We start from the raw sequence: 21,887 nt of genomic DNA, 5'->3' as shown, positions 1-21,887 counted from the left end.
TGGAAATACTCTGGGGTGTTAAAGGGGGTTATTACAAGACTTTTGTATTTTTATGGCGTTAAAAAAGCAACACAGGCTCATTAGAAATATGTGATTCAGTCTACACACACTTAAACATACATTTGACTGCAGTTTGTAGGTAAAATGAACACTAGGGGACAGTGTGAACACTAGGGGGCAGTGTGAGTCCAACAGCTTTTAATAATTTTCACACTAATGATATTTACAGGGACATATTACTAATGAATAAAGGATTATTTTGGTGTAGTTTTTTTGCACGGCATCAAATAAATACCACAAAACTATTTAACGCTGTTTATGATTTGTAAAGAAAATCTTTCACCTATTTATCTCCATATGGTGGCTCCATACCTGCCAACACTCCCGTTTTTTCCCGGGAGTCTCTTGTATTTCAGTCCCATCTCCCGTATTGTTCTGTCTCCCGGAAATTCACCCACACACCACCCCCCCTTCTTCTCAGCTTTTTGGTACAGTCCCCATGCGCACCGAACCCAACGCGCAGCCATCTTCATACCTGCTCCCCGATCTTCAGTCCGCACGCACTCCCCCCCACCCTCTCCCTCGCTCTTCACTTAGCACGCACCCCTGGATAAAATCTCCCGGATGTTAGCATCTGAATGTTGGCAGGTATGGGTGGCTCAGTGGTTAGCACTGTTGTCACACAGCAAGAAGGTCACTGGTTCGAGTCCCAGTTGGTATTTCTGTGTGGAGTTTGCATGTTCTCCCCATGTTGGCATGGTTTTTTTTGGGTGCTCTGGTTAGCGGTTCATTCCACTGTGGTGACCCTTGATAAATAAGGGATTAAGCCGAAGGAACATGAATGAAGGAATCTCCATATGGACACTTTTCTGGTGTGGTCAGTTTGCTTGTCACCTTGTACAGTGTTGTACTTGTGCTGAAGAGTGCTCGGGTTCGAGTCTGGTGAGGCAAAGTTACAAAAAAAGAGGCAAAATGTAAGGCAAGGCAAGGCAAGTTTATCTATATAGCACATTTCATACACAGTGGCAATTCAAAGTGCTTTACATAAACAGGAATAAAAGAAACAAGCATAGGAGAAATAAAAACAAATAATAAAAATGCTAAAAAAAAATAAAATGTACAACAAAAAGTACTTTAAGTAATTTATTTCTGATTCAAAAAAATATAGACAGTGCCCCCTAGTGGATTTGTCATCTGAAACGTGAAGCAAAACCAATGCTATTAGAATTATTAGCCTCCCTGAATTATTAGCCCCCCTGAATTATTAGCCCTCTTGTTTATTTTTTCCCCAGTTTCTGTTTAATGGAGAGAAGATTTTTTTTCAACACATTTCTAATCATAATAGTTTTAATAACTCATCTCTAATAACTGATTTATTTCATCTTTGCCATGATGACAGTAAGTAATATTTTATTAGATATTCTTCAAGACACTTCTATACAGCTTAAAGTGACATTTAAAGGCTTAACTAGGTTAATTAGGTTAACTAGGCAAGTTAGAGTAATTAGGCAAGTTATTGTATATTGATGGTTTGTTCTGTAGACTATCAAAAAAAAAAAAAATAGCTTAAAGGGGCTCATAATATTGACCCTAAAATGGATTTAAAAAAATTTAAAAACTGCTTTTATTCTAGCCGAAATAAAACAAAAAAAACTTTCTCCGGAAGAAAAAATATTATCAGACATACTGTGAAAATTTCCTTGCTCTGTTAAACATCATTTTTGGGGAAAAAATAAAATAAAATTCAAAGGGGGGCAAATAATTATGACTTCAACTGTGTGTGTCTCTCTCTCTCTATATATATTTATATATGGGGGAAATACATATCAAAATATAAAATATGCCTGCTTTTGTTAAAACTCCAAGTTTTAACTGGTAACGTTAATAATTTTGGCCAACAGTTGTCTGATACATGAATTACATATGAAGCATCACAAGGTCATATATAATTTTTTTTCTTATATAACATAATAATTGAAACCAAATTTGATCTAAAAATGCATTGAGCATAAATCTCATCATTGCTGGGACTGTTCAATTCACTTCATATCTTTTCCTAATTAGGGGTTGTTATCAGATATGAATGTTATACACACATCTATCAATGGGCTGTGGTCATCAGGAATCAGAGGGTCACAGATCTGTATGTCAGAATGACCTGATCTCGGGATGCTCTTGGTTCACGAAGGTCTTTGTTTTTCCAGTAAAAGAGGAAGTCCTGAGCCTTTATTAATCAGCATGAAGCTCCTGATGAGCACATCTGCCTGGAGCTTCCTCAGCAGACCATCTACTCTGACACACAGACCGTGAGTTCAGCACTTTTAATGACTCCTTAAAGCTTTCAAATGCATTTCTGAAGAGTTTAATGGTGTTTTTTCCCACAATTCCTGACCTATAACTTGTGTTCTTTTCTCCTACCGTGCCTCAGCTTTTCTAAAAACATTTATTAAATGAAAGTCTGTAGAATTCGGCTGTACAGGGATGCACAATATTTAATTTGAACATCAATATTGCCATGTTCAATTGTCACATCGTAGAATCTAAGATGGCAAGTTGGGATTAGAAGGAACTGTATTTCAGATCACACATGATTTGTAGAATCATTGCTAAGTTTAACAGAGTAAAATACTTTCATTTAGATATATTTCGAAGGCCTGTGACTGTACAATTTCAAGTGGATTTAAACCGTTTGGGCACAAGAAGTTATAAAGTAGTCTGTGTAGTATTTTTAAAAATTGCATTATTACACAATAAAGATTTTGCAGTGTTATTTTATCTTTGATTATTGAACTTCTGTTCCTAAATCCTGCTAGATCAGGCATGGGCAAACTCGATCCTCGAGGGCCGGTGTCCCTGCAGAGTTTTGCTCCAACACTAATCAAACACACCTGAACACCCTAATTAGTGTCTTCAAGATCACTAGAAAGCTACAAGCAGGTGTGTTTGATTAGGGTTGGTGCAAAACTATGCAGGGACACCGGCCCTCCAGGATCGAGTTTGCCCAACCCTGTGCTAGACTCTCCAGAAAGCACTGTTTATTTCATTAGTATCTTTGCTCTATTGTAGTGTTTCCCAACCCTGTTCCTGAAGGCACACCAACAGTACACATTTTCAACCTCTTCCTAATCAAACACACCAGAAATCAACTCATTAGAATGGTAGAAGATACTTCAAAGCCTGAAATGAATGGGTTAGATAAGGGAGACATCCAAAATATGTACTGTTGGTGTGCCTGCAGGAACAGGGTTGGAAACACTGCTCTATTGTACGCATCTGTGCTTGTCATTCGTTCATAATATTTTATGCACATGCACTGCCCTATACATTCAACCCAGTTGATGTAACTATTATTTCCAAATAGAGAATGAAATTATATTCATGTCACAATATATACAATAGTCAACATTTGAAATGGATCAAAACCTTTCATTATAATAGTCCTGAAGCTATTGAAGAACGCCAATTCTTGTCTTAGGACGAAGTTTTCGATCCATTTTAAGTGTTGACTACTACAGTGGTTTTAAAGTTGGGGTTGGGAAGGGAGTCGCTTGGTGATTTCCAAAAGTCAAATAAATGTTATTAAATTAAAAGAATTACCATATTGTATCTTTATAACTTACAGAAGATAAAAATAGTAGTTTTTAATAGTAAAAAACAACATTTAAATGAAAAGCCATCAGCATTTTCAATTATTTTTTTCATAGGATTGGTGTATTTACGTTGGATTAACAGCCCAGCAATAGCGTCAGCTTCAGCAGATTGATTTTACAGCACCAGGTTAAACTTTCTGACACCTTTAAGGCAATCAAATACATTAAAAATAAATACAGGCCACAACTGAACACTGAGAATGATCTTTGAGCGTCGGCCTCCAAATTAAATCAAGAATAGACTTGTGCTGAAAACACTGTGTCCACCAGCCTCATTAGGTGAGGTTAATATTAAATTAAACACATTATTAAATGACTATAAAAATGATATGGTTGTTAGACTGTAGCACTTTTTTGGTGTTGTCAATATGCTCGTGTTTATATAGGGCTACTGTTTGTATATTTATAACCCCCTCTGAGAATTTTGGTGGTCACGAGTCACTGGCATTGTTATTTTAGGAGTCGCGGGCTGAAAAGTTTGGGAACTCCTGGACTACTACATTGCAGAAATCTAAATATTAAAATCTCAGTTTATATGATATCATGCGGTCCTATATGGCTGTAGTTTTCTAACATGATCTGTCCTTCAGGTTTTCGTGAAGATCTTGTGAACATCATGTCACTTTCAACCCAACCTGCTTGGCGCTGGGGAGCCCGTGCTTTCATTGACAAGTCAAACTCACTTGAGTCCAACCCACCGCCGCATGAAACTTTCACAACTGTTTTGCCAAGGGGACCCAATGATGAAGGTAAAGTCTTCCCTGGGTTGTTTGTTTGCATTTGCATGTAGAAAGCGAGAGGTCTGGATGCAGAGTTGGTGCAGTTGCAAGATGAGCTGCATGCAATGCTTTTTAATCCACACACCTAACCCCACCCCTCACAGTGATGTCACCAGCTCCATTGAGTGCACTACGTCTGACGCTGCAAGTCTGATATATGCAGTTTCAGCTCGCAAATTCAAGTCTGCATCCACACTGTAAAACTTATATAATCAGTTAGTCCTGACAGCATATTTTTTAGTTCATTCTAACTTATTAAACTAAGTTAATCATCTTCTAACTTAATGTTATGAGTTACACAAGCTGTTTTAAGTCCGATTAACATAATATAAGTTCAGTGGACTCATAAGGTTAATTTGATTCAGCTTAAACAAATTAAGGCAAGCATGATTTTTAGTGCAGATACTATTGTGTAGAACAGTGTTTCCCAACCCTGTTCCTGGAGACACACCAACAGTTCATGTTTTGGATGTCTCCCTCATCTGACCCATTAACTTCAGATTTTGGAGTCTCTTCTAATGCAGAGTTTCCCAACCCTGTTCCTGAAGGCACGCCAACAGTACACATTTTCATCCTCTCCCTAATCAAACACACCAGAAACAACTCATCAGAACATTAGAAGAGACTCCAAAATGAGTTAATGGGTCAGATGAGGCAGACATCCAAAACATGAACTGTTGGTGTGCCTCCAGGAACAGGGTTGGGAAACACTGGTGTAGAAAGGCCAAAAAACCAACAGTCTGTTTTCTTTTTTAGCAATAAGAGCCGCACGTCTCTCAGTATTGAGCATCGACATGCGTGTGACCGAGAACAAAAACATCCACCACACGGACACATACAAGGGCTCAAACCTCATTGTACGCAGAAATACAGAGTTCACCATTATCCTCAAACTGGACCGGGCCTTCAATGAACAGCAGCACCAAGTGGAGTTGGAGTTCCTGATTGGTGAGCTTCTGGGTCAAATAATAAGATTAAGAAAACATCATAAAATGTCTGTAATAAATGCGTTTCTTACTTAAAACTTTTGCCTCATTTCCAGGACAAATATCTAATTTTTTTTTTTAAATCAAGAAGCATTTATAATGTATAATGTACAAGTATAATGGCAACGCAGTGGCGCAGTAGGTAGTGCTGTCGCCTCACAGCAAGAAGGTCGCTAGTTCGAGCCTAGGCTGGGTCAGTTGACTTTTCTGTGTGGAGTTTGCATGTTCTCCCTGCATTCGCGTTGGTTTCCCCCGGGTGCTCCGGTTTCCCCCACAGTCCAAAGACATGCGGTACAGGTGAACTGGGAAGGCTAAATTGTCCGTAGTGTATGAGTGTGAACGAGTGTGTATGGATGTTTCCCAGAGATGGGTTGTGGCTGGAAGGGTATCCGGTGCGTAAAACATATGCTGGATAAGTTGGCGGTTCATTTCACTGTGGGGACCCCTGATTAATAAAGGGACTAAGCCGAAAAGAAAATGAATGAATGAATATCAAAATGAATGGGGGCAGCCATGGCTGAATGGTTAGAAGATAAACGTGTAATTCAAAGGTGGCAGGTTCGAGTCTCAGTACCAGCAGGGATTGCTGGTGGGAATATCCACCTCAATAGTAAAGCTGAGGTGATTCCTTCGAGCAAGGCACAGAACCCTGACTGCTTTACGGGTGTTTGGTAACGGGTATAAGTCACTTTGGATAAAAGCATCTACTAAATGCATGAATGTAATGTGATTTTTTTCCTTAAAACAACTAAACAAGTCTGCCGATGGGGTGAGCAAAATGATCTTATTTTCGCTTTGACGTAAGATTACTTTGCTTAGCTTGTCGGAAGATTAATTTCCTTGTTTTTGCTTATACATTACTGGATATGAGATATTGCCATAATCTAGAAGAGGTCAAATAGGCTGTTTTGTAAGGGTGACAGTCCCCACGATACGTTATTATAATGATACTTGTGCCATGATACAATATTATATATGATAATCCTGCTATTTATTACCCTTTTCAACTTGAACCCAAATGAAAACTTTAGCATCATGTATTTTAACTAAACAGATGCATTTCTCCATTTGTTTATATCACTTCTGTTTTATTGCTGAAGTGCAAAAGTGGGATAGCCAAGCTGAAAAACTGACCAACACTTTCATGGAAACTTGTCATGAATGTTGTATGCACTGCCATCTTTATTTTACTAACTTACTGCATATTGAATGCTCAGCAGAAAAAAAGCTCAAGTTCAACAGCACCTCCTAGTGGACTGTAAAGACATTGCCACCCCTACTATTTTTTTTATGCTACAGGGAGTTCACCCGACGAAAACAAGGGCACCTACATCATAGTGTCCATCGGAAAAGAGAAACTAGACAGTAGCTGGAAGAGTCGCGTGGTGGCAATACATGGCAATAATGTTATGGTGGGCATAACACCAGATGCCAAATGCATCATTGGCCGCTTCCGCACTTTTGCGGTAGTTGTGAGCGCTTTGGGGAAAGAGCGCACTCAGAGGAACCCTGACACAGATTTCTATGTGCTGTTCAATCCTTGGAACTCTGGTAAGTACACACTACACAACAAAGTTTAAAGGAGTAGTTCACCCAAAAAAGGAAATTAATTGCTCAAATAATGTCATTTCAATGCCCCATTCATCTTCAGAACACAAATTAAGATATTTTAGAGGAAATCTGAGAGCTTCCTCAACTCCCTCAAGGGTCCCGACTCATTCAAAGAGTATAAAAGGAACAAAAAACATTGTCAAAACTTTCCATGGGACTTTAGGGGTTCAACTGTAATCATATGAAGCTTTTTTGTGCACTACGAAACAAATACAATCAACTTCAGCTTGCATCCATACACCACTGCAATGACTCAAATCACCTATTAATAAAGTCATCTGGAATGGCAAAGAAAGCGTTCTTGCAGGACTCCCAGAGTTCATCAAGATCCTTTGGATTCATCTTCAATGCCTCCTCCATCTTACCCCAGACATGCTCAATAAGATTTATATCTGGTGACTGGGCTGGCCGATCCTGGAGCACCTTCTTTGCTTTCAGGAGCTTTGATGTGGTGGCTGAATTTGAAGAATTTGCCCTCTCCTGTGGTTTGTAATGTAATGGGCAGCACGAATGTCTTGATACCTCAGGCTGTTGATGTTGCCATCCACTCTGCAGATCTCTCGCACGCCCCCATACTGAATGTAACCCCAAACCATGATTTTTCCTTCACCAAATTTGACTGATTTCTGTGAGAATCTTGAGTTCATGCGGGTTCCAGTAGGTCTTCTGCAGTATTTGTGATGATTGGGATGCAGTTCAACAGATGATTCATCAGAGAAAATCCACCTTCTGCCACCTTTCCAAATGATCAACTAGAAGTCAACTTATTATTTGTTGCTCTTACAACTGCGATCAACGACAAGACTTTTGTCAGGAAGTGAAAAGGTTGAGAGAGCTCTCGGATTTAATCTAAAATATCTTCATTTGTAATCTGAAGATGAGCAAAGGATTGGTACTACTGTACATGCGGGTGATAATTTAATAACAGAAGCTTCATTTTTGGTTGAACTAACCCACTAATATTATATATAAGTCACCTTTATCTTACTATATATGATGACAAATGTGTCTACCCAGAGGATGAAGTGTACATGGATAAAGAGGATGACAGACAGGAGTATGTGATGAATGAAGTGGGGACCATCTACAATGGAGTACACAACAACATCACCACTCGTTCATGGAACTTTGGCCAGGTTGGCATTGTTTTGCAGATTTTTCTTCATCTCTAGTACATTTTCTTCCATAGTATACCTTAAACCAGGGATGTCCAGATCTGTTCATGGAGGGCCAATATTTTTGCAGAGTGAACGTTTCTTGGGGGGTTTCACAATAGGCAGACTGACAATGGCTTTCAAGTCATCAAGCTCCATTGAAGGCATCATGCAATATGGCAATATGAAACATCCTTGAACGGCAGATTTTGTTTTGTGTCCTCTGATTGTATTTTGAAAGAAAACTCCAAAGAATTCACTGTTGGTCCAGAATGGTTAATGCCGTTAAAGTCAGCATAGTCACATTGTTTTCTTGCAAAACAGTAGGAGTTGCTGTCACACCAGTTTATATTGTATTTAATTATGGAGGTATATTATGTCACATTTCAAACACATTTCAAAAGGTAGAGAGAAATGAAGGGGTGGGATGTGAGGATCAGGATTGAGACACACTGTAATAGGCACACTTGAAACTTGCAAGTTGGGGCTAAACTCTCCAGGATGGAGTTTGGACACTGTAGGGGTACAAACCTAAGACCTTGACTTTCAGTTACCGGGGTTAACACTTAAGACCTTGATTTGTGGTTACTGATGTTTTGAAGCTAAGCCATAGGTCTCAAACCTAATTTCTGGGGGGCTGCAGCTCTGCATAGTTTTGCTCCAACTATGATTAAAACACATCTGAACCAACTAAACTAGGTGTTTAATGGCCAATTTCCACTGACTGGTACAGTACGGGTTGGTAAGGGTCACCAGGCTTGTGTTTCAACTGCCTAAAGGGTACCAAGGGCGTGGTGTACAACAGAAAGTTTCAGTCAACGTCATTCTTGCTCAAGGAAATGTCAAAGTAAAGCTGTACGGGTCGCTCGCATATAATATGAGAAGCACTTCTCACAAAACAGATGCTTCATACACATAAATACTTGTGTTTAAATGTTCATTACTAACCTTTCTGTGAACAGGATTTGATCATTCGCTCCTTCGTTTCTACGTGTTTCTCCTTTGTTGCTTCTGAAAGGATCTGATGTCAGAGTCACTTCAATAATCACACGCATGTTATTATCATCAGCTCCAGAAGTTAGTTTTTTCAAATATAGACGCTCACACGAGCATTTGCGAGCTTCTTGAAAAAAGTAAAACCGCTCGTACTTTTAGACGGCCTCATAAAACAAAAACAGGACACGGCAGATTTTGTTCTTCTTGGCTTTGTGGCTGTTCATCATGACGATGACAAGGTTTGTCTGAGCTCGGGTCAACCATGGCTTGTTATTATATGCATATAGTATTACGATGTAATGTCTCGGCTGTGTATTTAAAAATGGCGGTTTCTTTGTTTTCATTCTCCTGCTTGTGTATGTGCGAGTGACGCTTCTCTGTAAACTAATAGCGTTCAGCTGCGCATCTAGCTCCACCGTTTGGTACCTTTTGTCGTGCTAGGCACCTTTGGCAAAAGGTGGCCAAAAAGTGGTACGGTACAGTTTGCTTTTAGTTACCTTTTGACAGTCAAAATGACCATAAAAGCGTCCCGAACCGAACTGTACCATACCGTACCACTCAGTGGAAACGGGCCATAGGACTACTAGGAACTATTAAGCAGCTGGTTGGAGCTAAACTTGAGGAAACTTGAGGAACTGAGTTTGAGACCACTGAGATAAGTCATCTAATATCATAATTACAGCAAGTTTCATCCCCCACTGTATTAAACATTTTGTGTGGCTTCCTGTAGTTTGAAGAGGGGGTTCTGGATGCCTGTCTTACAGTAATGGATGCTGGGAAAGTGCCGCTGTTGTTCCGTGGAAATGCCACTGAAGTAGTTCGGCAAGCATCAGCTCTGGTATGATTTGATAATAGCAATCACATTATGGATAATTATTGTTTATTTACTACTTTTGGTGGTTTATTTTCAGATAAATTCCCAAGGGGATGATGGCGTCCTGGTTGGTAGCTGGAGTGGTGATTACTCCAGTGGCACAGCACCCACCGCCTGGACTGGAAGTCCTGAAATTCTGCTCAAATATGCCAGTGAAGGCTGTGTGCCTGTGTGCTTTGCTCAGTGCTGGGTGTTTGCAGGCACGCTCAATACTTGTGAGTATAGCAAACCTGCATTCTTTAGGCCATCCATTTGAGAACTTTTTCTTAGTGCTAATATAAAGCATTAAGAAACAAACACTTCTAGTCTGAAGCAATAGGGTATATAAACAGCTAGTGTTTTCAGCCAACAACAAACTTCCGGTGAAAGCCTAATGTGACTATTTTCAATTTCATGAGGATCCTTTTACAGCATTGATGTTCTAATGTAAATAAAAATACAATCAGTTAAATAGACTTAAGCATTCATTTAGTTGTTCAAATGTAGAACTAGATGAATGAGCGTCTAAATCAAGCGGCAACCTGCCGCTCTCCCTCGGGAAGCCAATACGGAAGTAACTAAAACTACAATTCATCGACTCGCCTTGGGGGGCTGGCTCCAAGAAGTCCAGGTCATTTCTGACTGCAATGGGAAATTGGCCATTTTTACAGCTGATAAAAACATGCTTACAGCCTGGTACAAAAGATGCCTTTGGTGCAAATAGCCATGATTAACCTTCATGACAACTGTGAGGGGGTGAATTTTTTTTATAACTCATCCGTTTCGTTTTTATTAAGTTATAATAAGTTTGCATAATTAAGGGCGTGGCCACTTGAGTGACAGCTAGGTCTCGCTGCTAGCTGTCTTGTCACCTCAGCTGATTACGGCTAATTAGCCGATGAATTCGGCATATACATCGCATTTTTGTGTTGGTTAATGCTTCTTTACACAGTCAGCTGCCTTTTGGGATTATTTCCTACAATTATCAGATGATATGGGATGCTGTGTGCACTTAATTGTGCTCACAAACCATTCACGTGGCCTCAGTTTCCCTGGTGAGTGAAGTTATATACTTATATACCATCTCTATAAATGTATTTGTTTTTATTTAAGATCATTTATCATTAATATTTTTCTTTAGAGCTGTAATGCCCTCTAGAATCTGACAGATTGATTAGCTGTAGGCTCTAGAACAGTCATCTGAAGCGTTATCATAGCGTTATGCCTGGAGTTCATCAATAGTCTTGCATTTACTAACACAGACTATATTTGAAGTGTTTGGACGTATTTCGGGTTTTCCTCCTGTTGAAAAACGTCATAAGAACAATGGTTAGTGGCTCAATGTATTACTACAGTGTTTTTAAAAGTCTAAAGACTTTATTGATATAGTGTACAACCAAGCACAAGTGGTCAGAACACAAACGAGTCGCAGGTAATAGAGTATTAAGTGTTTCTCAAAAAGTAAAGTCTGTCTGCCAGGTCCAAGCAAAATGCCTGCAGGTGTCTGTAGCTCCGCTCACTCTCCGCCTCTTTGCCCTTGTTTGGTATCCCGCCGTCGGTGCGATGACGCACGAACAAAATGGCAACAGTTGGCCGCGCCTACTTGTAGCTTCATTTGCGCTCTTCAGAAACCTATGGGTGACGTCACGGATACTACGTCCATATATTTAACAGTCTATGGTCTAAATGCAAGCATTGTCAGTAGCAGCAGGCTATTGCAGAAACTCTATTGAAAATGCTGTAGTAAAATACATTTCCAAAATAAAAAGACATGGCACAAAAAATGGAATTGAATTCAGTCCTTTCCGAGACCCACGTTATATCGTATATCAATCAGGCAGTGAAGATCACTGATATTTAAAATTTAGATCTTAAACCTCGTTGACTTTGTAATAGCGCGACAGTTCGCTGGAAGTGCTTGGTTTGGCTGACTGACAATTAAAAGTCTGTGTGCAATATACCCCATTTAACACCACATTTGACCTTATTTCTTCCAATGTCCCTTCCAGTTGTGCGCTGCCTTGGGATCCCTGGACGGGTCGTCACCAACTACTGCTCTGCTCATGACAACACAGGCAACCTGAAGACAGACATTGTGCTCGATGAGGACGGGAGAATGGACAAAACCCGAACAAGAGATTCAGTCTGGTAAGATTCTCCAAACAAGGCGGTCTGAAAATAAAAAATAAATGCATTACTTAATATAACACTTCTATCTAAAGATGTTTCAGGTGTTGCGGCAATTGACTTGATTTACTCTAACGCTGATGAGAGTTAACTGAAATGCTGGTTGGCAACACAGTTTAGTTGCAATGCTTTGTTTTTATAGGAACTACCATTGCTGGAATGAGGTGTTCATGAAGAGGCTTGATCTGCCTGATCAATACTCCGGCTGGCAGGTGGTCGACTGCACTCCTCAGGAGACCAGTGATGGTATCATCCCTACCATGACATTTGCCATTTATTGTGTGGTTTATTTATAAACTAATTTCGAGAGGATGACGTGCTTATGATCAACACGGCTGGCACCTCATTAGCTCCGTAATCTGCCCTATAAGATGATTACGGAAGTTTTTCACTCCAGTTATCTTCGTCTTGAAGCTTCCACCCCTACTTCCCACCCTTTTTTCCAATAGGGCGACACGGTGGCCCAGTGGCTGTTGCCTCACAGCAAGAACACCGCTGGTCCAACCTCCTATCGGGCCAGTTGGCGTTTCTGTGCAGAGTTTCTATGTACTCCCCGTGTACGCGTGGGTTTCCCCCGGGTTCCTCGGTTTCCTCCCACCGTCCAAAAACATACACCATAGCCAATCGACTAAACCAAATTATCACCCAAGACAACCTTAGTTCACACTTCAGGGTGACAGCAGGGGAGTTCTCGAGACCTACCTGAGCTCGAACTCCCCTCTCGCCCTTCTAACAGGAGGGAGCCCCGGGCTCGAGGATATTACGAGCTCAGGGCTCTCTCCCGGGACAGCATGCCAATTACGCTTTATTGATTATCAGCTAAGTGTGAACTCCTGAAACGTATCTTAAGGTGCATCTAAAATGTTCTCCTTCTGTGATTCAGGTCTTTTCAGATGTGGCCCAACTTCCGTCAATGCAATCAAAGAGGGAGAGCTCAGCTATCCATTTGATGCAAGGTTCGTCTTTGCAGAGGTAAGAAGAAACATGTTTAATGCCTTGACCTTAATATACAAGATATTGAAATCATATCTACATGCATGGACATAAATCTTTCTCTCCTCAGCTGAACAGTGATGTGATTTACCATAAGTCTAATAAGTATGGAAAAACAAAGATTATCCATGTGGACACTTCGTATGTGGGAAAGCAGCTTGTGACCAAAAAGCATGACAGTAACGACTATATAGACATCACTTCCAGCTATAAATACTCAGAAGGTAAACTTCGTACAGTCTACAGAATTAAAAAAGCAATGTGACATTAGATTAAGAGAGCAGATATTAATGTAGCATTGTGTTTTAAAAGATCTGCCTTCTCTACATCAGTGTTTCTCAACCTTGTTCCTGGAGGACCCCTAAAACTGCATGTTTTGGATGTCTCCTTTGTCTGTTACACCCATTACACTGGTGACCCGGATGTTAGTATACCTGCCTCCCATAAAAAGCTATAAAAGTTGATTTGAATCCCACCTAGAGCAGAGCTAGGAAACTGAAGTGGTTACAACATGTACATTGAACAACAATGGTTTGATTGATGCTACTGAAAATCTTTAACACTCCAACTCTCCTGACTCTAGCAAGCCTCAAGGAACGTCAGGTCATGCAGATGGCAGAGCGTCGTGGCGTTCCTAGCAGGGAATATCTGACAATCCCTGAAGCAGGAGTGGAAATCGAGATCCAGACTAACACCATCAAAATAGGTGACGACTTCAGACTAACGATGAACATTAAGAACAAGACCAGCAAAGCCTGCACCGTCATTGCCACTGTTACCGGCTGTGTGGTGTTCTACACGGGCATTACCAGCTCAGATTTTAAGCTTGAGAGCAAAAAGGCATCTGTGCAAGCCTCAAAAAGTAAGTCAGACACAACTAGTTCAGAAATACTGCACAAACCTTAACATTAGAAACTAATGGATCATCGTATCTTTACAGCTGAAGCTGTAACAATAGATATCAAAGCTGTGGATTATGCACCTCACCTGGTGGAACAGGCCAACCTTCTGTTTGTTGTGTATGGTATCGTTGAGGAAACTGAAACATCCCTTACTACTATGAGAGTTATTAATCTCCAACTTCCTGAACTCACAATAAAGGTAAATATAACATTCTTAACCCTTTATAGGGCTCTCATTGAAATGCTGATTGTAAAAAAGCCCCACAGAATTACTGGGGGTTATTGCAAGACTTCATTCATTTTCTTTTCAGCTTAGTCCCTTTAATAATCAGGGTTCGCCACAGCGGAATGAACCGCCAACTTATCCAGTATATCTTTTATGCAGAGGATGCCCTTCCAGCTGCAACCCATCACTGGGAAACATCCATACACACCCATTCACACACTTACACTACGGACAATTTAGCCAACCCAATTCACCTGCACCGCATGTCTTTGTGGGGGAAACCGGAGCACCCGGAGGAAACCCACACCATCACGGGGAGAACATGCAAACTCCACATATAAATGCCAACTGACCCAGCCGAGGCTTGAACCAGCGACCTTCTTGCTGTGAGGCAATCGTGCTATCCACTGCGCCACCATGATGCCCCTAGTATATAAATAAATTATATTATAATTAATGTTAGTGAAGTTACCACAATAAATAATAACTTAAACATTAGAAAAAAGAAACTTTTGTGTACTGCTTAAAGGGATAGCTCCCCCAAAATGGTCAATTATGTCATCATTTACTTGTTTCCCAACCTGCTGAATTTCTTTCTTCCTTTTAACACACACAAAGATAATTTGAAGAACGTTGGAAACCTGTAATTCTGACTACTGAAATCAATAATTTCCAGCTTTCTACAAAGTATCTTCTTTGGTGTTCAACAGAATAAAGAAACATATAATGGTTTGCAACCACTTGAGTGAGAGTAAATAGTGAGTAACTTTTGACTTTACCATCTCTTTATTGACACAAATTTCACAGAACCCCAAAATAACTTAGCAAAATAAATGTGAAATAGTCAGGGGCATTGAAGTTTCTCGGCTGGATATTGTTAAATGCAGATTTAATTATTCAGTTTATGACAAAGCTGTAAATGTACTGTAATTATTATACAGTTGAGGTCAGAAATATTAGCCCCCCTGAATTATTAGCCCCCCTGTTTATTTTTTCCCCCAATTTCTGTTTAACGGAGATTGTTTCAACACATTTCTAAACATAATAGTTTTAATAACTCATTTCTACTAACTGATTTATGACGGTAAATAACATTAGACTAGATATTCTTCAAGACACTTCTATACAGCTTAAAGTGGCATTTAAAGGCTTAACTAGGTTAATTGGGTTAACTAGGCAGGTTAGGGTAATTAGGCAAGTTATTGTATAACGATGGTTTGTTCTGTAGACTATTGAAAAAAAAAATAGCTTAAAGGGGCTAATAATTTTGACCCTAAAATGGTTTTAAAAAAATAAATACTGATTTTATTCTAGCCGAAATAAAACAAATAAGACTTTCTCCAGAAGAAAAAATATTATCAGACATACTGTGAAAATTTCCTGGCTCTGTTAAACATCATTTGGGAACAATTTAAACAAGAAAAAAATAAATAAATCAAAGGGGGGCTAATAATTCTGACTTCAACTGTATATTATAATGCATTTACACAATACTACCAGATGTTGCACATGCGACTTAGTTTTATTGTAAATGAACTGTCAAACTGTCAACACCCATGCTGCATTTATTGTATCCCACATGCTTTGTCATCAAAAAACTCATTGAGATTTAAGGTTCATTAAAAAAAATCTGTGCCTAAATTTTGGCTAATATAATAGAGGGTACATATTGATTATTAGTTCTTATTTTAGTAAAGATTTTCCAGTCTTACCCATTCAACTATACAAAGTGCTATGTGAATGCATTAACATGTGTTGGTGTTCTACATTCTAATTAATCTACAGATGTCTGGAACTCCCCGGGTTGGCAATGATCTCTTGGTCAGTGTGGAATTCACCAATCCCTATAATTTCCCCCTGCTAAAGGTTGAGCTTCGCCTTGATGGACCTGGTCTGATACAGACCAAAGTGAAACAATACAGGTGAACGTCATATTTATCACATTTGTAGTAAAAGCCAGTTAATTGTCATTAATTATTCCACCACACACCTATAAGCATGCTCAGAAATATAAAGTATTTGACATGTTTTGTTTAAGGGATAATGTACATCCAGAATAGATAGAATACAGTCAAACAGGTTAATCAGCAGCTGTTGTATAAGACTGAAAGGCTTTATGTAAGGGATAAAGTACATCCAGGCGGTAGTTGTCTAAGATACTTGATTCTGGTCAGTCACAACAGAAACGAATGTTATGTTTTTCCCAGAAAACAACCCCTAAATAACACAGGCTCATCCGGGAATTTCGAATGACCTTGACCATCAGTGAATACATTCATATATATACTTACATTACATACACATTGATGTATATCCGTTTCGTTTCTTTCAACTTTGTGTTTTTGACTGTTTGGCGCCATCTTCTGACTGAATATTGCACAAGTGCACAGGTTATTGTAAGCTCCATCCGCTCCACTCAGCTAGTTTAATTTCTGTCAAAGAATTAATAAACTATTAAGGCTCAGAACAACGCTTTGTGTCTAATTTACATTTTTTTTGTGACAAGTAGCCGTGTAATAAGCAGGATAAAGTACATCCAGGATGTTTTGTTATTCTTTGCACCTGGAAAAGCCTGTCTTATTAGATTCAGTTGTTGTTATCTCAGAATAACATACCTTGAAATGTCCTGATTGACTGATAAAAATCAGTATTTTAGACAGTGATGTAATAATTAAATTAAATTAAATTAATCTCTATGGTACTTTTACAATGTAGATTGTGTCAAAGCAGCTTAACATAGAAGTTCTGCTAAATTGAAACCGTTCAACAGTTTTCAGAGTTGAATTTCAGATAAGCAATAGTAATAATCTCACATAACAACCGGCTGGATGTACATTATCCCGCTTATTACACAGCTACCTGCCACAAAACATTGATCCGAGCTATAATTGACAAGCTCTTAAATTAAACAAAGCTTGCAGGATTCATCATAGACTAAATTAATTATTATTATTTTATTATTTAATCACCTGATGCTACCAGCTGGCGCAGTGGGTAGCACGTACGCCTCACAGCAAGAAGGTGGCTGGCTCGAGCCTCGGCTGGGTCAGTTGGCATTTCTGTGTGGAGTTTGCATGTTCTCCTCATGTTCGCGTGGGTTTCCTCCGAGTGCTCTGGCTTCCCCGATTGTGAGTAAACACAAGGCTAAATTGTGAATGAGTGTGTATGGATGTTTCCCAGTGATGGGTTGCAGCTGGAAGGGCATCCGCTGTGTAGAACATATGCTGGATAAGTTGGTGAATATTCCGTTATGGCGACCCCAAATTAATAAAGGGACTAAGATGATAAGAAAATGAATGAATGATGGGACCGAACAGTTAAATACCAGATAAGCATTACGTCATGCAAGCTTTGTATTTAATTAAACAGCTAACAATTACAGCTCAGAACAGTGTTTTGTGTCTAATTGTTTAGTTTTGTGGCAAGTAGTCATGGGATAAGCAGGATAATGTACATCCAGTTAGTTGCTTTCACAGAATAATTCAATATACACAGCAGCTGCACTGTAAAACTGTTTTTAGTTGAATCAAACTAACTTTTCTAGTCATCCCTACTTACGCCAATCAAACTCTGCATAACTTTGTATACAAATTAAACTTTGTATAACTCAAAACATGTAGTTGAAACCAGATTAACTTATTAAAATAAGTTAAAGCAACATAAAAATATTTGTTGTTTTGACTTTTTGTCAATACATTTTTACAGTGTGATAAATCTATCTGGCTTTATTCTGTGAGAACAGCTGGCTGGATGTACATTATACCATACATATCTTTATGCAATGTACCTCATTTTATGCTTGACATTATAACATTTATCTAAATTCATCAAATATGTTGTGCTTTTTGTTACTGAACTTGCAGCCAGATTTTACCTGGAGCGTCAGTGAACTACACAGTGTCGATGGTCCCTCGAGCTCATGGGAAGAAGGTGCTGATGGCCTGTCTGGACTGCTCTGCGTTGAGACAGGTCACCAATCAGCTGGAGATTGAAGTACTGAAAAAAGAGTTGGTGACACAGGGAATGGTTAGATTCAGGTCATGAAAACTGAAAGTACAACTGCAGAGTTCACCGTACGATTACCTTGCTTCGCTTGCATGCATTATTGCAAAATCAAATGTTTAAATCTACAAATTCCTACTGAGCACCCTAAAGAAATAATCAATAATTTACTGAAGTGAAATTGACTCTTATGGCGCTTAAAGCCAATTTGACTGACTTACTTCTGTGATCTGGGTTGCCAGGTTTGAGGAAACAAATAAATCTATCACAATAACAACTCAAAAGCTGCCCCAGCTGGAGTTTGTAGTACTGAAAAAAGAGTTAGTGACAGAGGAAACAATTAAATTCAGTTCATCAAAAATTGAGTTTGCAGTACAATTACTTTGCATCACTCGTATATGCATTAATTAATAATAATAATAATATTTATAATAATAAAAATAATAATAGTAATAATAATAATAATAATAAAAATCTATCAAATGTTTAAATCTTAAATTTAATTCATTAGAAATTCCTCCTGAGCACCCTAAAGAAACACAAGCAACAATTTACTGAAATGATGTTGACTCTTACGCTGCTTAAAACCTATTTGACTGACTTCTTTCTGTGATTAGGGTTGCCAGGTCCAAGAAAAAAAATCTAACCCAAAGACAACTGAAAACATGCCCCTAAAAATGTTTTGTTTTTCGTTTAATTTATTATAACCAGTTAAACATCCAACTTGCATTTTATTATTATAATAAAAATATTATAATATTGACTTAACAAAGCCAAGATACTGAAATCCTGTTTAATTATTATATCTACTAGTCACAAAGCCAATTTGTTTCTTGTCCACTCAGAGTCAATTTCTGGATTCCCACAAAGGGAAATATTTTCCATATCTAGATAGTGTACATGTTAAAGTACTTAGACTAAACAATACTTCTAAGTACCTTATTCAGATGTGGGCGCAACTGATGATCTGCTTGTTTATGCGCCATCAGATTACTTAGCAGTTTTTGGGTTGCCAGGTATCCATTAGAAACAACTCGTATTGTTAATATAAATATCCAACCTGCAACTTCAAATTATTTCCCATAACTGCGATTTCAACTGCAACACTGTCTGTGATCAAACACAAAAGATGAAACATTATTTAGAAAAATATATGTTTTAGAGGTTTTTATTTTGTTGATCCATGAAAGAAAGCCCAAGAATTTTACGGCTGAGAAATGGCTCTTATTGCTGAGAAATCCCCTTTAATCAGCCTGAAAGTGTGATAAGTAATAAACAATGACATGTATAATGAAATGTGTAGTGATCTCTAGTGACATGATTGGTGTTTTCTATGGAGGACTGGATTTTCTTATTGAGAGTAACCTTTACTAATATACTGTATTCATTACACTCTGTTGTTGACTTTCTCTGCTATGATGACTGCATGTACTAATGAAAGATAATAATAAAGTTTAGCATTGCAGCTTTTCTGATGACTGGAGTTTATTTATATCGCACATTTCCATTTGAACATCACCACCTCATATTGATTATATTTAGTAATATTAATAATATTAAAAAGCAAACATTGCTTATAACTAAATGTACATCTGTGAAAAAGTTACCTCCTCAATTTTATTAGGTAATAGCAGGAGTGCTTAACCCTGTTCCTGGAGATCGACCTTCATGCAGATTTCAGTTGCAACCCATCAAACACACCTGCCTGTAATTATCAAGTGCAGTTCAGGTCCTAGTTAATTAGTTCAGGTGTGTTTGATCAGAGTTGGAGCTGAACTCTACAGGAAGGTAGATCTCCGGGAACAGGATTGAGCACGTACACATGCACACACATTTGTACAGCCTTTTGTGGAGGTTGTTTGCAGATTTCTTTAGCCTATTTTTATATTAATATTTCCTATCCACTAAATGATAATAAATATGAACAAAAATTACATTCATTAGAACTAGCTGGGCATTTTCTTGTCAGATATAAAGTTCCACTGACTATGTGCGCCCTCTTGTGGGCTTATCCAACATCACACTCAATTTAGCTTATAAGTTATTGTAGAGATAGTCATTCATTAATTTTCCTTCAGCTTCAGCGGGATGAACCGCCAACTTACCCAGCATATGTTTTACACCGCGGATGCCCTTCCAGGTGCAACCCAGTACTGGGAAACACCCATACACACTCATTCACACACACAGACTCATACACTACAGCCAATTTAGTTTATTAAATTCACCTATAGCGTATGTGTTTGTACTGTGGGGGAAACCGGAGCACCCAGAGGAAACCCACGCCAACATGTCCCAGTTGGGACTCGAATCAGCGACAGTTTTGCTGTGAGGCAACAGTGCTAACCACTGAGCTACCATGTCGCCATGATAGAGATAGATCAACAACAACCAACAGGAAGGGAGTGGAGAGAGAGAGAGAGAGATAGAGAGAGAGAGAGAGAGAGAGAGAGAGAGAGAGAGAGAGACAGTTGAAGTCAGAATTATTTGCCCTCCTTTGAATTCCTTTTTTTCCCTTTTAAAATATTTCCCAAATGATTTTAACAGAGCAAGGAAATTTTCACAGGATGTCTGATAAAGCAAAATGTTTTTCCACTGCCTACAGAACAAACCATTGTTATAGAATAACTTGCCTAATTACCCTAACCTGCCTAATTAACCTAATTAACCTAGTTAAGCCTTTAAATGTCACTTTAAGCTGTATAGAAGTGTCTTGAAGAATATCTAGTCTAATATTATTTACTGTCATCATGACAAAGATAAAATAAATCAGTTATTAGAAATGAGTTATTAAAACTATTATGATTTGAAATGTGCTGAAAAAAAAACTTCTCTCCATTAAACAGAAATTGGGGGAAAAAATAAACAGGGGGGCTAATAATTCTTACTTCAACTGTATATATATATATATATATATATATATATATATATATATATATATATATATATATATATATATATATATATATATATATATATATATATATATATATACTGAATACGTATATTGAATTCAATAGCTAAATGACTGATATACATATTTATATACACATATATACATATATATATATACACATATATACATATATACACACATATATACATATATACACACATATATACATATATCGGTCATTTAGCTATTGAATTCAATAGTATTTTTTTCCCTTACTAAGCAAGTTAATGGATACTGGTATTCAAAAAATCTTCTTTTGTGTTCAAAGTGGATAATATAGTCATAAATAAATGATTGGAACCACACGAGGGAGAGGAAATTGTATATTTTTGGGTCAAGTATATCACTTTACTTAAGAGCTTTTAAATGATCTGCACAAATAAAATTGTGGAAAATAGTGAAAGTGAAGTGAGCCTCATCGATTATGGTTTTACCCATACTTTGACCTAAATACAGTAGGCCGGCTCCATTCAGAACAAACCAATAAAAAATAAAATTAGTCAATACATCTCACCAACACTGCACATTTTATATATCTCCCCAATCAAACACCACACCATTAGTAGAGAATCCAAAGTCTGAACTGTATTAT

General features: G+C 38.3%; 2 protein-coding genes across 2 annotated transcripts in view; both read left to right on the top strand.

The window, feature by feature from the left end:
* The first annotated feature begins 2,256 nt into the window (after positions 1-2,256).
* Positions 2,257-18,764, top strand: LOC130218563 (coagulation factor XIII A chain). Its single transcript, XM_056450779.1, has 15 exons — positions 2,257-2,306; positions 4,241-4,399; positions 5,186-5,377; positions 6,715-6,966; positions 8,044-8,162; positions 9,907-10,014; positions 10,088-10,265; positions 12,039-12,177; positions 12,359-12,462; positions 13,100-13,188; positions 13,280-13,433; positions 13,793-14,071; positions 14,150-14,310; positions 16,123-16,259; positions 18,201-18,764. Exons 2-15 carry the CDS (start codon positions 4,267-4,269, stop codon positions 18,379-18,381), a joined length of 2,226 nt encoding a protein of 741 aa, XP_056306754.1. The 5' UTR covers positions 2,257-2,306; positions 4,241-4,266; the 3' UTR covers positions 18,382-18,764.
* f13a1a.1 (coagulation factor XIII, A1 polypeptide a, tandem duplicate 1) overlaps positions 2,267-21,887 on the top strand; it is a 45,424-nt gene continuing 25,803 nt past the window's right edge. The window contains exon 1 of the mRNA XM_056450782.1: positions 2,267-2,306. The gene's annotated coding sequence lies outside the window, so the exon portion shown is untranslated. The remainder of the gene's footprint in view (positions 2,307-21,887) is intronic.

This window comes from Danio aesculapii, chromosome 24 (assembly GCF_903798145.1).
Source record: "Danio aesculapii chromosome 24, fDanAes4.1, whole genome shotgun sequence".
Lineage (NCBI taxonomy): Eukaryota > Metazoa > Chordata > Actinopteri > Cypriniformes > Danionidae > Danio > Danio aesculapii.
The sequence above is the reverse complement of the archived record's forward strand: the minus strand, read 5'-3'. Positions and strand labels throughout refer to the sequence as shown.

Bases quoted from the DNA above. Each gene is read 5' to 3' on its own strand.
- LOC130218563 (XM_056450779.1), top strand. From the start codon at position 4,267: ATGTCACTTTCAACCCAACCTGCTTGGCGCTGGGGAGCCCGTGCTTTC. The intron at 6,967-8,043 runs GTAAGTACACAC...GTGTCTACCCAG, and splicing joins GTTCAATCCTTGGAACTCTG to AGGATGAAGTGTACATGGAT. The intron at 10,015-10,087 runs GTATGATTTGAT...GTTTATTTTCAG, and splicing joins TTCGGCAAGCATCAGCTCTG to ATAAATTCCCAAGGGGATGA.